At 42.9% G+C, this 16981-nt stretch overlaps 1 protein-coding gene across 1 annotated transcript; it reads left to right on the top strand.

Moving 5' to 3' along the window:
• Positions 1 to 363: 363 nt before the first annotated feature.
• LOC141133610 (vomeronasal type-2 receptor 26-like) lies at positions 364 to 14890 on the top strand. The gene is made up of 2 exons (XM_073623128.1): positions 364 to 535; positions 13983 to 14890. Exons 1-2 carry the CDS (start codon positions 364 to 366, stop codon positions 14888 to 14890), a joined length of 1080 nt encoding a protein of 359 aa, XP_073479229.1.
• Positions 14891 to 16981: the final 2091 nt, after the last annotated feature.

Raw genomic sequence — 16981 nt, 5'->3', positions numbered from 1 at the left:
GATCTCATGGGTTATTGGAATCGAGGTTGGTGTGGAGCCATCTGCCAGATGAACCGTAAATGGCTGGGGCTTCTTGCATAGTGGGATTCCATACTTTTTGGAGAAGTGGATGTCAATAAAGCAGCTGCAAGCCCAAGAGTCAATAATGGCTGCTACTTGGATTATCCTTCCCGGTATCTGCAAAGAGAGGCAGTGAGTGAGATGCGATGATTTAACAACGTACGGCGAAACACATGGGGGTTCAGTCCACTTACTCAGCCTAATGAGACATCCCTGAAGAAAGATAACGGATCATTCCCTGCGACGTTCTCTGAGTCTGCGATCAAGCTAGATATGCAACTGAATTGTAGGTTCCAATGTATCATGGAGCCCCACTCTTGCCAATTCGTCTTTAAGGGGCCCAAGCAAAACTACTTTCCATTACGTAGTCCTCAACAGGGTGTTTCCCCTGTTGTAGAGGTCAACGCTGTTTTGGCCATGGTGGTTCGTTGTGGGTCATCACAGAGCATTGCCATGGCATCGAAGAAAGAAGACAGTGAGTGCAGTATAGGACTCTCCCTTTCCAATAGCTGATGAGCCCATGCCTGGGGTTCTTCTGTAAGTAAGGCTACTACGAACTTTGTATCCTCTGAAGAGAAGGTCCTAGGCTGTAAGGTAAAGTATAGCCGACAGGCGTTCCTGAGAGCCCGAAACTTGTGGCGAACCCCTGAAAAGCGTTTCTGGCATAGGAACCCGTGGTTCAGGAGCTGGAGTGGAGATGGGCTGCTCCATAGCAATAACAGGTGGTTCCGCAGGGCTCAGAACTGAGATATTGGCTATTGCAGTCAGCCGACCTTCCATTTGAAAGTACCCCTCTTGTATGGACGTCAGGTCCTGAGACACAGAGGCCATTTGTTGGCACAGGGCCTCAAACATAGAAGCACTCCCCTCAGTCTCACATATGGCTGGATTATTCTGTCACGAGGGCCACGTACCTGAGGTGAGACCGAAGTAGTGGGGAGGCCTCCTTTGCCCCTCAGGTCCTTGAAGCCTCTGGAGATGGAGACAGAGACTTGGTGGACACTGAGTGGCACGTGTGCCAGGGGTGCGGAGCACCATGCAAGCCTTAGTCCGAGATCCGAGGTATAAAAGGGTTAATCAGAAGAAGAATGGTCGAGATCCAAGCCGGGTGGCAGGAAATGGAAAAAGGACGGCTGCACTCCGCACTCAAATGAAGCTTGATCCATAAATCAAGCAGAGACACAGGTCCAGATGAAAAACGGATGCGTTTTGCACCGTTAATGGCACTTAATCATAGCTTTAGGACCAACGATTGCAATCTGTCTTTTATACACAACAAAATAATATATGGTGGTCACCTGACCAATTGTGCCTAATCCACATAGCGATCAGCTGTGGTCCTGCAAGAACCTTTCACATATGTGAAGGGGGAGGAGTAATCACGGAGGCGATCAAGGCAACCAATATATTGAATAATTTCAACCCATAAAAAAGAACTAAATAATGAACATACATTAGAGTGACCTTATAGATTCAGGGTTAAATTAAGGGGCTGCAACAGATTGCTCTCCTTGGCACTCCATACATGTACTATATTTCTAAACCAAATATATAACATACAATATTCATGTGTCTACCAAATACCCAATAAAACCATAAAGTGAGGTATAGACATCGATAAATGTGCAAGACAAAACATGTGATATAAAAAAGTGTTAGAAGATTCTAAAAATGTGCGTTTACATATCGTTCCATGTATGTGGCTAAATATTGGATGTGCGATGTTTAAGATGAAAGCAAAACAAAACAACTGCTTTACCCATGAAATAAGGCGATAATAGACACACACACACAGATGTACACACACATATAAATGCGGACCATTACATGATAGAAAAAGCAGGTCAGGGACGTAACTGTTTTATATTATGTGTGGAACATGCTGAAACTCAACAAGCGAAATGTGGCCGCATGTCACGTAAGACCCCCCATAATCTATGTGTCCATATAACTCCTGAGGCTTCAATGGGGGAGAAAGGGACTCTTTATACAAGGTAAAATAAGACTAAATAGATAGGGGTAGGGGGGCAAAATATACTGGAAAGTAAAAATGTCAAGTGAAATAGTGAATGGAAGGATTATGTGAAAATCATATACTATAGTTGATGTTTTCAATCATAAAAGTAGAACACATCCCATTCACAATTTGACTCCATCAACTTTCTAGTATGTAAGTGGAATATCCAGATGAAAATGTCTAGAGCAAGTAAAATAGTGAATGGATGAAATTATATAAAAAATTATTATATTTTATAAAAATATATATATATAAACTATAGCTAATGTTTTCAAACATAAAAGTAAGGCACATCCCATTCAAAATTTAACCCCATTGGCTTTCTAGTATTTAAATGAAATCTCCAAAACACTTCTCATTTTCAGAGTGTTCTGAATCTATCGCCCCCTCTGGTCGGTTCCAGTCTGGCAGCTGAGTACAGCTGAGTACAAAAGGGGCAAAGAAGTAGAATGGTCAAGGTAAAAATCTGAGGTATAGTGCATTCAAATTTTAAAAAAATTGTTTTTTTCCAAAAAAAATTGCCTTTGAAAAATCGCTGCGCAAATACTGTGTGAAAAAAAACACCCACCATTTTAATCTGTAGGGCCTTTGCTTTAAAAAAAACATATAATGTTTGGGGGTTCAAATAATTTTCTTGCAAAAAAATATTTTTTTTCATGTAAACAAAAAGTGTCGGAAAGGGCTTTGTCTTCAAGTGGTTAGAAGAGTGGGTGATGTGTGACATAAGCTTCTGAATGTTGTGCATAAAATGCCAGGACAGTTCAAAACCCCCCCAAATTTTTTGGAAAGTAGACACCGCAAGCTATTTGCTGAGAGGCATGTCGAGTCCATGGAATATTTTATATTTTGCCACAAGTTTTGTGAAAATTACACTTTTTGTTTTTTTTGCACAAAGTTGTCACTAAATGATATATTGTCCAAACATGGCATGGTTATACCACAAATTACACCCCAAAATACATTCTGCTGCTTCTCCTGAGTACGGGGATACCACATGTGTGAGACTTTTTGGGAGCGTAGCCACGTACAGGACCCCAAAACCCGAAAACCAAGCATCGCCTTCAGGATTTCTAAGGGTGTAAATTTTTTATTTCACTCCTCACTACCTATCACAGTTTTGAAGGCCATAAACTGTCAAGATAGAACAAACCACCCCCTCCCCCCCCAAATTACCCCATTTAGGAAAGTAGACACCCCAAGCTATTTGATGAGAAGAAAGTTGTGTGAAAATGACAATTTATTTATTTTTGCACAAAGTTGTCACTAAACGATCTATTGCTCAAACATGCAATGGGCATATGTGAAATGACACCCCAAAATACATTCTACCGCTTCTCCTGAGCACAGAGATACCACATGTGTGAGACTTTTTGGGAGCCTAGCTGTGTACAGGACCCCAAAAAACAATCACTGCCTTCAGGCTTTCTAAGGGCGTAAAATGGAGATTTCACTTCCTCACTACCTATCACAGTTTTGGAGGCCCTGAAATGTCAAGATAGCACAAAACCCCCACAAATTACCCCATTTTGGAAAGAAGACAAGCTTTTTGCTGAGAGGCATGTTGTGTCCATGGAATATTTGATATTTTGCCACAAGTTTCGGGAAAATTTAATTTTTTAATTTTTAATTTCACCACATGTGTGAGACTTTTTGGGAGCCTAGCCACGTACAGGACCCCAAAATCCAAGCACCGCCTTCAGGCTTTCTAAAGGCGTAAAATGGTGATTTTACTCCTTACTACCTATCACAGTTATGGAGGCCCTGAAATGTCCAGATAGCACATACCTATCTCATTTCTTGAGGTACTAAAATGGCAGGGCAGTACAAACCCCTCCCCCAAATGACCCAATTTTGGAAAGAAGACTCCCCAAGGTATTTGTTAAGAGGGATGGCGAGTATTCTGCAGATCTCATTTGTTTTTGAAAATGAAGAAAGAAAATAATTTAATTTAAAATTCCATTTTCAAAACTGACAAAAAGCGAGATCTGAAAAACACTCAACATGCCTCTCAGCAAATAGCTTGGGGTGTCTACTTTCCAAAATGGGGTAATTTAGGGGGGGGGGTTGTGCTATCTTGGCATTTCATGGCCTCCGAAACCGTGATAGGTAGGTAGGAGGAGTGAAATCAAAAATGTACACCCTTAGAAAGCCTGAAGGTGGTGATTGGTTTTCGGGGTCCTGTACGCATTTAGACTGCCAAAAAGTCCAACACATGTGGTGTCCCCGTACTCAGGAGAAGCAGCAGAATGTATTTTGGGGTGTAATTTCACATATTCCCATGGCATTTTTGAGCAATAGATCATTTAGTGACAACTTTGTGTAAATAAAGAAATAAATACATCTCCCCAAAACTTGTGGAAAAATATAAAATATTCCATGGACTCAACATGCCTTTCAGCAAATAGCTTGACGTGTCTTCTTTACAAAATGGGGTCATGGGGGGGGGGGGGAGTTTGTGCGATCTTGTCAATTCATGGCCTCCGAAACTGTGATAGGTAGTGAGGAAATGAAATCACCATTTTACGCCCTTAGAAAGCCTGAAGGCGGTGATTGGTTTGTGTTATCCCCGTACTCAGGAGAAGCAGTAGAATGCCCATGGCATGTTCGAGCAATAGATCATTTAGTGACAACTTTGTGCAAAAATAAATAGTAATTTTCCCACAACTTGCCTCTCATCAAATAGCTTGGGGTGTCTACTTTCCTAATGGGGTCATTTGGGGGGGGGTTTGTGCTATCTTGGCATTTTATGGTCTTCCAAACTTTGATAGGTAGTGAGGAGTGAAATCAAAAATTTACACCCTTAGAAATTCTGAAGGCGGTGCTTGGTTTTCGGGGTCCTGTACATGGCCAGGCTCCCAAAAAGTCTCACACATGAGGTAGCCCCATACTCAGGAGAAGCAGCAGAATGTATTTTGGGGTGTAATTCCACATATGACCATGGCATGTCTGAGCAATATATATATATTTAGTGACAACTTTGTGTAATTTTCTTTTTTTGTCATTTTTCAATCACTTGTGACAAAAAAATAAAATATTCAATGGGCTCAACATGCCTCTCAGCAATTTCCTTGGGGTGTCTACTTTCCAAAATGGGGTCATTTGGGAGGGGATGATATAGGCAGTCAAACTAAAAGCTGCATAAATTCCACAAAATGTACCCTAGTTTGTAGACGCTATAACTTTTGCGCAAACCAATAAATATACGCTTATTGAATTTTCTTTACCAAAGATATGTGGCTGAATGCATTTTGGCTTAAATGTATGACTGAAATGACAAAAATGTTCAGTCTTTTTTCGTTTGTATCGCAAAGAATAAAAAACAGCAAAGGTGATCAAATACTACCAAAAGAAATCTCTATTTGTGGGAAAAAAGGACGCAAATTTTGTTTGGCTACAGCATTGCATGACTGCGCAATTATCAGTTAAAGCAGCACAGTAAGAAATTGTAAAAAGTGCTCTGGTCAGGAAGGGGGTAAAATCTTCCGGGGCTGAAGTTTTAAACAAAGAAAACAAAATGTAAAAAAATGGAATAAAATCTATTATTATTATTTTTACATACTGTTGCCAGTCAGTATCCCTGATCACCACCACACCAGTCATATGATGATGCTGTACTGCACTGGTGACAGTATGTAAAGAACAATTGTGAAAAAAAAATCCCAAAAATTGTGACAAGAAATTGCCAATTTTCAAAAAACCCGCTATGCCTCTTAATAAATTATTATTATTATTATACAAGATTTATATAGCGCCAACAGTTTACGCAGCGCTTTACAATGTATAAGGGGGACAACACAATTACAGTACAGTTCAATACAAAAGGTACAGGAGGGCCCTGCTCGTAGAGCTTACATTCTAAAGGAAGGAGGTGGTGGTACAAAAGGCAATAGCTGCAAAGAATGATTTGATGGGGGTGGCTCTGGGACAGTTGTTAGGTGGGTGTGGGATAGGCTTCCCTGAATAAATGAGTTTTCAGGGATCTCCTAAAGGTGGACAGGGTAGGAGCTGATCGGACATACTGGGGCAGGGAATTCCAGAGGATGGGAGAGGATCTGGAGAAGTCCTGAAGGCGAGCATGGGAGGAGGTAATAAGGGAGCTAGAGAGCAGGAGGTCCTGGGAGGAGCGGAGGGGGCGATTTGGGCCATATCTGCAAATGAGGTTTTTGATGTAGATGGGGCGGTGTTGTGAATGGCCTTGTATGTTATGGTTAGCATTTTGAATTTTACACGGTGGGGTAGGGGAAGCCAGTGAAGGGATTGGCAGAGAGGAGCAGCAGTCACGGATCGATTAGTGAGGTGTATTAGTCTAGCAGCAGCATTCATAATAGACTGAAGGGGGATAGCCTGCTTAAGGGTAGGCCATTAAGGAGAGAGTTGCAGCAGTCGGGGCGGGAAATAATCAAGGAGTGAATAAGTTGCTTTGTGGTGTCATTAGTCAGGAAGGGTCGAATTCTGGAGATGTTGCGGAGGTTAAGGTGGAAAGATTTAGGCAGTGATTGGATATGGGGGCTGAAGGAAAGGTCAGAGTCAAGGATTACACCCAGGACCCTGGCATGTGTGGAAGGACCAATGGTTGTGTTGTTGATTTTAATGGTGAAGTCACAGGAGGGGGACCGTGAAGGAGGAAATATAACAAGCTCAGTTTTAGAAAGATTAAGTTTGAGGAAGTGGTGTGACATCCATACCGATATGTCATTCAGCAAGTTTAAGATCCATGAGGAGATAGAGGGGGTGAGTTGAGGAGTGGAGAGATAGATCTGTGTGTCATCGGCATAGAGGTGGTATTGGAAGCCATGGGAGGTTATCAACCCAGGGAAGAGGTATAGAGTGAGAAAAGGAGAGGCCCAAGGACGGAACCTGGGGGTACCCCAACAGAAAGAGGAAGGAGAGCGGAGGAGATGGAGTTGTAAGTGACACTGAAAGTGCGCTGAGATAGGTAGGAGGAGAACCAGGATAATGCAGAATCACGGAGGCCAAGGGAGTGTAATTTGCTGAGGAGGAGCAGGTGGTCAACCGTGTCAAAGGCAGCAGAGAGGTCTAAAAGTATGAGTATGGAGTAGTGGCCATTGGTTTTGGCAGTTATTAGGTCATTGGTGTGTTTTAGTAGGGCAGTTTCAGTAGAATGTCGTGGGCGGAAGCCAGACTGTAGGGGGCCGAGAAGGTTGTTGTCTGTGAGGTAGCGACTCATTTGGTCATGAACAAGGCGTTCGATGAGCTTGGAGGCAAACGGGAGCAGGGAGATAGGTCTTAAGTTATTCAAACAGGTGGGGTCTAGTGAGGGTTTTTTGAGTATGGGGGTAACCAGTGCATGTTTGAGCGGAGAAGGAAAGGTGCTGGAGGAGAGGGAGAGGTTGAAGATGTGGGTTAGGGAGTTGAGGATAGAGTGGGAAGGTGGTCGCAGTAATTGAGAGGGGACAGGGTCCAGGGGACAGGTAGTGAGGTGGGCCATGGAGAGGAGTTTATCAACTTCTTCTATGGTAACTGGGCAAAAGGAGGAGAGTATTGAGTGTGGTGTTGGACCTGATATGTTGGGTAGGGGAGGAATTTGAATGCTGGATATCTCCTTGCGAATTGTGTTGATTTTGCTATTGAAGTGGTTGGCAATATGTTGAGCTGTAAGCAAGTTGGTGGGTGAGGGCAGTGGGGGGTGAAGTAAGGAATTAAGGGTAGAAAAGAGTTGACGAGGTTTGGATGAGAGGGTTTTGATGAGAGTGTTGTAATAGGTTTGTTTAGCAGTGTGGAGGCAGGAGTTGTATTTGAGAAGGGCAGATTTGTAGAGTGTAAAATCTTGCAGGGATTTAGATTTACGGCATGCTCACTCAAGAGCACGGCTGTGTCTCTTGAGACTTCTGGTGTCGTCTGTTTGCCAGGGTTGTGGCAGATGGGGCCTGGTTCTGCATGTAGAAAGAGGAGCAAGTACATCTAGGGAGGATGACAACGTGGTGTTGTAGATGGAAGTGGTTAGGTCTGGGCAGGACAGGGGTGCGATTTTGTCATAAAGGCCATCAGTAGCAGAGTGAAGAAGGGAAGGTTTGAGGTTGCGAAGGTTCCTGCGGGTAGTGGTTTGTGGGTTGGCAGCATGGGAGGTGGGAGACAAGGAGAGTGTGAAACGGATAAGGTTGTGATCAGAGAGAGGAAAGGGTGCATTGGAGAGATTGCAGGGAGTGCAGCGATGGGAGAATACAAGGTCAATAGTGTTGCCGTTGGAGTGAGTGGTGGTTTGTGTCCATTGTGTTAGGTTAAAGGAGGAGGTTAGGTTGAGTAGTTTAGAAGTGGAAGCATTATTAACATTGATTGGAATGTTAAAGTCACCTAGGATGATGGCAGGCACTTTGGATGAGAGAAAATAGGGTAGCCATGCAGAGAAGTCATCCAGAAAGCGTGACACTGGTCCAGGAGACCGATAAATGACTGCGACCCTCAGACAAGCTGGAGAGAAAAGACGAATGCAGTGCATTTTGAAAGAGCAGGGGGTAAGAGAGGGAGGTGTGGGAAGTACCTGGAAGGTGCATTGTGGGGAGAGGAGAAGTCCAACACCACCTCCTTTTCATCCACTGGGTCTGGTGGAGTGAGTTCAGAGAAGGCCACTGTGGGACAGTGCAGCTGGAGAGGTAGTATCGAATTCCTGGAGCCAGGTTTCGGTTATAGCAAATAGATCAAGGGATTTGGAGAGAAAAAGATCATTGACAGAAACTAGTTTGTTGAAGACTGAGCTGGCATTCCAGAGGGCACATGAAAGAGGGGGGCTGACTTGTGGAATCAGGGGAATTGGGATGAGAAGGTTGAAGTTACGACTATTGTTGGAGGAGGTAGATGGCCAATCTTGGCGTTGGGAATTGGGTGTGGGAGGGCCGGGGTTTGGTGCGATGTCCCCAGACATTAGGATTAATAGGAGGGTGAGAGTGGTAAGGCGGGAGTGGGATTTATAGGAGGGCAGATGCTGTGGTGGAATGGACGTGGTGATACTGTGTGGGCTTAGAATGAGCAGGAGGTGGTAAGTGGAGTAATATTGAGTGGGCAGAAGAGAAGGAGATATGTAAAGGTTGGGGGCTGGAGAGGTGGGATAAAGAAATGAGAGTTTGAGGAGAGAGGACGTTATAACAAAGATTAGTGTAAGCATTTTAGAGGGTGGGGACAGGCTAATAGAAGGAAGGCTGAGGAAAGTTAGAGAATGAAGTGGAGCTTCCTGCAAAATAGCTGTGGATAATAAATACCTTGGACTGTCTATTTTCTAAAAAAGGTATCATTTGGGGGGTATTTGTACTGTCCTGGCATTTTAGGGCCTCAAGAAATTAGATAGGCCATCAGTACATCAGGTGTGATCAATTTTCAAATATACTGTATATCCCATAGTTTGTGGACTCTATAACTTTCACACAAATTAAATAATATACACTAATTTGGGTAATGTTTACTAAATACTGTAAATGTAGCAGAATATATGTTGGCCTAAATTTATAAAGAAAGATTATCCAGAATTAAGTATCTTTTTTCTTTTTTGTTAAGAATTTTTTCTTTGCTTCCTCTATTATTCAGATTGTGTAATGCTTTCTTTAGGACTTTTGTTGGATTTGTTTTTAGCTTTTTGTACGTATTTTCATCACTGAGTATGCGTTCCATCTCCTTGTCATAGTCTGTTTTTTTTTTAAATGACTATGCCCCCTCTCTTTGTCCGCTGGGTGGTCCAGGGTGAGTGAACATTCATGTGGGGCACTTGAACTGAGCACAGGTCAGCTGTCCTTTATTGAATTTTATGAGCATGAGCACTTTATGCAATACAGCACTATTATTATTATACAGGATTTATATAGCGCCCACAGTTTACGTATCGCTTTACAACTTGAGGGTAGACAGTACAAATACAATACACTTTAATACAGTAGGAATCAGAGGGCCCTGCTCCTTAGAGCTTACAATCTAAGAGAGAAGGTCAAGAGATACAAGAGGTAATAACTGTGGGCAAAGTTCTGATTGAGAAGATAAGTACAGTTGCTAGGTGGGGGCCAGATAGGCTTCTCTGAAAAGATGAGTTTTCAGGGATCGTCTGAAAGTGAATAAAGTAGCAGAAAATTGGACAGATTGGGGTAGAGCATTCCAGAGGATGGGAGAGGCTTTGGAGATGTCCTGAAGGCGAGCATGGGATAAGCACCATGGGAATTGTTTATTTTTAAATTTTATTTCAGTTACAGACTGATGTCTGATTATTGTTAAAGAGGAAGTAAACCCTGGTGGGTTTTTTCTTCCTTTCTTCATCCTTGCAAAGTAAAGGCATAATGTGCTAGTATGCATTGCATACTAGCACATTATGTGACACTTACCTGCAAACAAAGCCAGCGACATCCCCACTGCAGGCTGCATCCATCTTTGCCCTTCTAGCTTCCGGGGCCGCGGATTCCGGCTCTGTGACTGGCCAGAGCCACATGATGTCACTGCAGCGCTTGCGCACTGGAGCTGCCGGTCACAGCACACTCACCTGAAGAAACAGCACAGGCGGCCATTCCTTCAGAGCGCATGCACCGATGACATCATTGATGCAGTAAACTGTAAATACCATATTTATCGGCGTATAACACGCGCCGGCGTATAACACGCACCCCAAGTTTAGGAGGGAATTTTAAGGAAAAAAACTTTTAGGAGGGAAGTTTAAGGAAAAAAAACTTACATTTAAATGCCCATCAATGCAGCCTCATCAGTGTTCATCTGCAGCCTTTCCCCAGTGTCCAGTGCAGCCTTGTCAGTGCAGCTTTGCCCCAGTGCAGCCTTGTCCCCAGTGCAGCCTTGTCCCCAGTGCAGCTTTGCCCCAGTGCAGCCTTGTCCCCAGTGCAGCTTTGCCCCAGTGCAGCCTTGTCCCCAGTGCAGCTTTGCCCCAGTGCAGCCTTGTCCCCAGTGCAGCTTTGCCCCAGTGCAGCCTTGCCCCAGTGGTCCGTGCAGCCTTGTCGCCGCCGACATACAAACGTTTAGTTTGTATTTTTAAACATGAGTGACTGGGCGGAGCCGAGATACACATAGCCGAGGGTTCTCGGCTCTTCTCTGCGCCGTTCACAGTCACGCCCAGTCCCTATGATGGACATAACACAGGTCCAATGGCGGGACTGGGCATGACTGTGAACGGCGCCGAGAAAAGCCGAGAACCCTCGGCTATGTGTATCTCGGCTGAACAAGCGCCGCCGAGTCCCTCCGAACTCCGCGGCGCCATGTTTAAAAATACAAGCTATGTGAATGTCGGCGGCGATCGCTCCGACAGATCACAAAATAGCGGGGATCGGCGTATAACACGCACCCACGATTTTCCCCTTATTTTAAGGGGAAAAAAGTGCGTGTTATACGCCGATAAATACGGTATCTCCTGAACAGCAAACGTTTATGGGATTTTTGCAGTACCTATAGGTAAGCCTTATTATAGGCTTAACTATGGGTACAACTTCCCCATGGAGGTTTACAACCTCTTCAAGAACCTAGGGTGGTGTAAAAAGCAAAGTGGTGTAGTGGTTAGCACTTTTGCCTAGCAGCAAAAGGGTATTTGGTTTAAATCCCACCCATGACAATACCTGCCTGGAGTTTGAATGTTCTGCCTGTGTAGGTTTCCTCTGGGTACTCCAGGTTCCTCTTACATTCCGAGAACATGCTGGTAGGTAAATTGGTCCTAGTATGTGTATGTATGAATGTGAGTTAGGGACCTTAGATTGTAAGCTCCTTGAGGGTAGGGACTGATGTGAATGTACAATGTACATATGTAAAGTGCTGCGTAAATTGACAGCACTATATAAGTACCTGAAATAAATAAAGTGCATGTCTGCGCACAAACATTTAGTACACCTCTCCAATACATACATATCTATCACAAGGGTTGGGTGAACGGTTTGGGCTGAGTATGAGTTCGGCCTGAACATCACTCATTCGGGTGTTTGCTGAACACCCAAATTTTCTGTGCGCTTGACGGGGTGAAGGTCAATAGGTTATTAAGGAACAGGGCTGGGATGCTTGCTACCGTGTCCTTAACAACAGATGAGTTATCGGCTGTCAGCAGGCTTCGCCACTGACAACTGAGTGGGAAAAAAAACATTGCCAAATTTGCCGGCATTAGAAAATGTAAAAAAAACCCTCCCGAAATTAAAAGATAAAAATGGCGTGCCCCCCAAAATCCATACCAGATCCTTATCCGAGCTTGCAGCACCGCAGGTCAGGAAGGGGGGGTAGCCAACCCTCCCCAAACCATACCAGGCCACATGCCCTCAACATAGGGGGTGATTTTGGAAAGGGGGGCTCTGCCCCCCCACCCCAAAGCACCTTATCCCCATATTGATGGGAACAAGAGCCTCTTGTCGACAACCCTGTGCAGTGGCTGTGGGGATCTGTTGGCAGGGGGCCTACCGGAATCTGGAATCCCCCTTTAACAAGGGGGCCCCCAAATCTCGCCTCCCCCTATATGAATGAGTATGGGGTACATTGTACCCTTACTTATTCACCAAAAAAAGTGTCAAAAATAAACAGGCAGTTTTTGACAATTACGTTATTAAAAAAAGAAAAAAACTGTCCCCCATTGTAGATCCATCATCAATCACGACACTCACTGCACCGCTGGACCCGAAAAAAGACAAAGAGCGACTAAGGCTACCACCGAATGCCTGCTTCTCTGTCTGACAGTTCTTAAATAGGTAAGGACACCGCAACCAGGTGATGTCACCATGTTCAGGGCATGTGACCTAGTATGGTTCAGGAGGGGTGGCGCTCGCTGCTTTTTTTTTTTTGTATTGCCGGAAATAGCTTGCAGCCATGATAATCAGTATAAATGTTTTTTTTTTTTTTTTTGCTTTACAACTGTCAGTTTTGCTGCAACTGGTTCTATACATGGTACAGATGTGCCACTTTACAGGCAAACTAAGGGGACCCCCCAGGCACTATATTAAAATACATTTTCATTTTTATTGTTTCACTTTAAGCATCGATAGAATCACTGCTCCTTTAACAACAATATTTTTTTAAAAATTTTTTTGCATTGGTACATGTCCCCTAGGGCAGTACCTGGACCTCCATACCCCTTTTATCGTCAATAACTTGCATATAAGCCTTCAAAATAGGGACTTCTGATTTTTCATATTTGGGTCCCATAGACTTTAATAGAGTCCGCAGCTCGGGTCTGAACTTTTTCTCTGTTCGGGAGTCCTAGTGAACCAAGGGGTGTTTAGCCCATCACAATCTATCACTATAAAAACACTTTTGAGTACAGACAAATACATGTTGAAATGTTAGAAATCCAGTTAGCTCCTATCTTCCTGTTTAGAACAACAACACAGCACCTCTGCTTTGATTTACTTATGAAAGGAGCTGAGAATCTTCACTCAAATATTATAATGTAAATATTATCAAATCATGTAAAAAGGATCTGCATTGCAATTTGCTTTTCACATGATTGTATAATTGCAGTGAATATTTACACATTTTTTAATGAATAATATCAACTCATTTAGCAAATTAGTCTCAAAATCTGTACAAATTGACAGTTGTCATAATAAAAGGTGTTCTCTTTGGGAGATGCATCCTCATAACTTGCTCTAGTCACAACTCAATTTTTTTTAATGTCTTATCACTTTTTCTCTTGTTGACAATGGTCTACCCCGCAGGTGCAATTTAATTTAGTACAGGAAGAGCTGAAGTATTGTGAAATCCTTCTTTATTTATAAGCATTTGTTTCACAGCAAGCAATTCATTATATAAAACATCATTCAAAAGATCCTGTTCCTCCAATGCATTTCACCATGGAGGTGTTTAATCATAGAGGTCATAGACCATTGTTTAAAAAAATACTTCCTCTGTAAGACATAATGCTGTACCTGATATGTGTTGTCAATGATTTTATTCAGTTTAATAATGCAAAGTTTGTACTTTGTGCTTTTTTCTCCCACAGACAGTGATATCTGCCACAAATGTCCTGTTGAAACATGGCCAGATAAGAGAAAATTCATCTGTAATCCAAAAACGTATGACTATCTCTCCTATGAAACAAACATAATAGCGCTAGCTTTTTATTTTATCTCTATATTATGTTCTGTGGAAACTCTCTCTATACTGACATTGTTTATTATATTCCGGGACACTCCAATTGTGAAAGCCAATAACCGGACTGTGAGCTTCATCCTCCTGACCTCCATCTTGCTGAGCTTCCTCTGTGTCTTCTTGTTCCTCGGACATCCTGTGGATATAACCTGCATGCTGAGACAAATATCATTTGGGATCTTCTTCTCCATCGCTGTCTCTTCTGTTCTGGCCAAGACTATCACAGTCTGCATTGCCTTCAATGCTTCTAAACCTGGCAGCTACTGGAGGAAATGGGTTGGAGAGAAGACTTCTAATACTGTTGTCATAATCTGCTCATCTGTCCAAGTTGTGATCTGTGTTATTTGGCTGTCAGTGTCTCCTCCCTACCAAGAGTATGACATGGACTCCTATCCTGGGAAGATCATCATTCAGTGTAATGAAGGGTCAGTTATCGGGTTCTACTTTGTGTTGGGTTACATGGGGTTTCTGGCAGCTGTGAGTTTTGTTCTGGCTTTCATGGTGAGGACATTACCGGACAGTTTTAATGAGGCCAAGTACATCACCTTCAGCATGCTGGTATTCTGTAGTGTCTGGATTGCCATGATCCCTGCCTATCTGAGCACCAGAGGGAAATATATGGTGGCTGTGGAGGTATTCGCTATATTGGCATCAAGTGTTGGTTTGCTAGGCTGCATATTTGTCCCTAAATGTTATATAATTATCATGCAACCTCAGAGAAATACAAGAAAAATTTTTTTTGATAAGGTCAAATCATAATTGCTGTTTTAGAATGCTTCCATGTCAGTAACTTTTCGGATGTCTGTTTCTTCCTGTCTATTAAAGTAAAATGATCCTTTAAAGTTGTCTACACAAAAAGATATTCCATAATTAGAGACATGAGAATGCATTTTATTACCATTCTAGGTAAGATCAGCTTATGTTTTATTAACATACCTGCAATAAAAATATATGTGCGTGTACCAAATAAAAAGAAAACGTATACAATTTTTTTTGTTTTTTTTTACTGGCTGTTCTGCCCTCGCAATGTGTTTGTAGTACAAGGCTTGGCAGAGAGCTAACAATTTCCCAATAAAGACTGAGGCCGAAGGGTTAACAGTTGAATCTTTACTGAGAATTAGATATTTTTTAAGTTTCCTAAGTTTTTTTATATCTTTTAGATTGTAAAACTGCAAAAAACAAATTATAAAAGTATGCATTAGCATTAAACATTACATTATAAATGCAATTACAGTCAGGCATGTTATATTAGCATTAGCTAACAGAAATTAGGCCTAGCTAAAGGAACTCCCTGGCAGAAACTACTATCAAACAAACATAAAATGCAGTTGAATTAGTAGAACACATACTACTTAATTGAAAAAATTAGTGGGAGATGAGATATACTGGTGTGCGAAGACTGCCATCATCCTAAATAGAATTAGAGAAATTATATGCAACAAAGTGCATGTAGGGGGACACCCCTTTGGATTTTAAAGGCAGCATATACCGTATTTATCGGCGTATAACACGCACTTTTTTCCCCTTAAAATCAGGGGAAAGTCGCAGGTGTGTGTTATACGCCGATACCATGCAATCCCGAGCTGCACAACTTCAAAATCGCCGACCGCAATTTGAAAATGGCGCCGCCGGCGCCGAAATACACAGAGCCGGTCCTCGGCTCTTTCCGGCGGCTCTCGTTCACTTTCGGCTCCACTCGTAGTCCCGAGCGGAGCTATCCGAACCTACTCGGCTAGGTTCGGATAGCTCAACTCGGGACTACGAGTGGAGCCGAAAGTGAACGAGAGCCGCCGGAAAGAGCCGAGGACCGGCTCTGTGTATTTCGGCGCCGGCGGCGCCATTTTCAAATCGCGGTCGGCGATTTTGAAGACAGGGGATCGAAGGCTGCACTGGGGAAGGCTGCACTGGGGAAGGCTGCACTGGGGAAGGCTGCACTGGGGAAGGCTGCACTGACAAGGCTGCACTGGGGCAAGGCTGCACTGGGGCAAGGCTGCACTGGGGCAAGGCTGCACTGAGAAGGCTGCAATGATGGGCATTTAAATGTAAGTTTTTTTCCCTTCAACTTCCCTCCTAAAAGTTTTTTTTCCTTAAAATTCCCTCCTAAATTGGGGTGCGTGTTATACGCCGGTGCGTGTTATACGCCGATAAATACGGTAAGTAGATAATGATAAAAGGCAAAATCAATGCCAACTTTATTGTTGTACAAATATGAATAAAATTGTCTGAGAGACAGAACAAAACATACAAAAAATGTTCAATATCTTTACAAATACTTGATTATAAACCATACAGAGCATAAATAAATAATATCACCCGATGCCATCAACCCCAAAGGACCAACCCAGTCAAAATAGGCATGGTGGGGGTAGGTGGCTAGAAAATATATCCCGACATGTTTCGGAGAAGACCGTAGTCAAACTTGTATATTCCTTCTTCAGGGAATTATTTTACATACAGGCGGGTGAAAAATATTTCTTGTCTCTGGAACATAAGTATATAAATAAGTAACATAGCAAGAAAAGACTATAGGATGGTCTATTCACTAGCCATTATTTTTTGGAAGTAAGCAAGAAACACACAGTACTCACATGGTTAAACTCGCATCATAGATCAGAAAATTAATAATTGAAGGGAACATATGCTGGCTGTAAGGGTTTACTGGTGGCAAGAGAGGGGAAAACCGTGGTGACACACAGAGCCGCAGGGGCACTTTCACAAGGGACGCCAGATCCTCCCTATAGCAAACAAGTCACCATTAGGGAGAAAAATAGCACATAGGGATGGGGCAAAAAAATATATATATAAAAGGGATATAAAATAAAGTGTACATAAAGGACATTCTGCTATAAA

This window comes from Aquarana catesbeiana, linkage group LG01, assembly GCF_042186555.1.
Source record: "Aquarana catesbeiana isolate 2022-GZ linkage group LG01, ASM4218655v1, whole genome shotgun sequence".
In the NCBI taxonomy this organism is placed as follows: domain Eukaryota; kingdom Metazoa; phylum Chordata; class Amphibia; order Anura; family Ranidae; genus Aquarana; species Aquarana catesbeiana.
The sequence above is the reverse complement of the archived record's forward strand: the minus strand, read 5'-3'. Positions and strand labels throughout refer to the sequence as shown.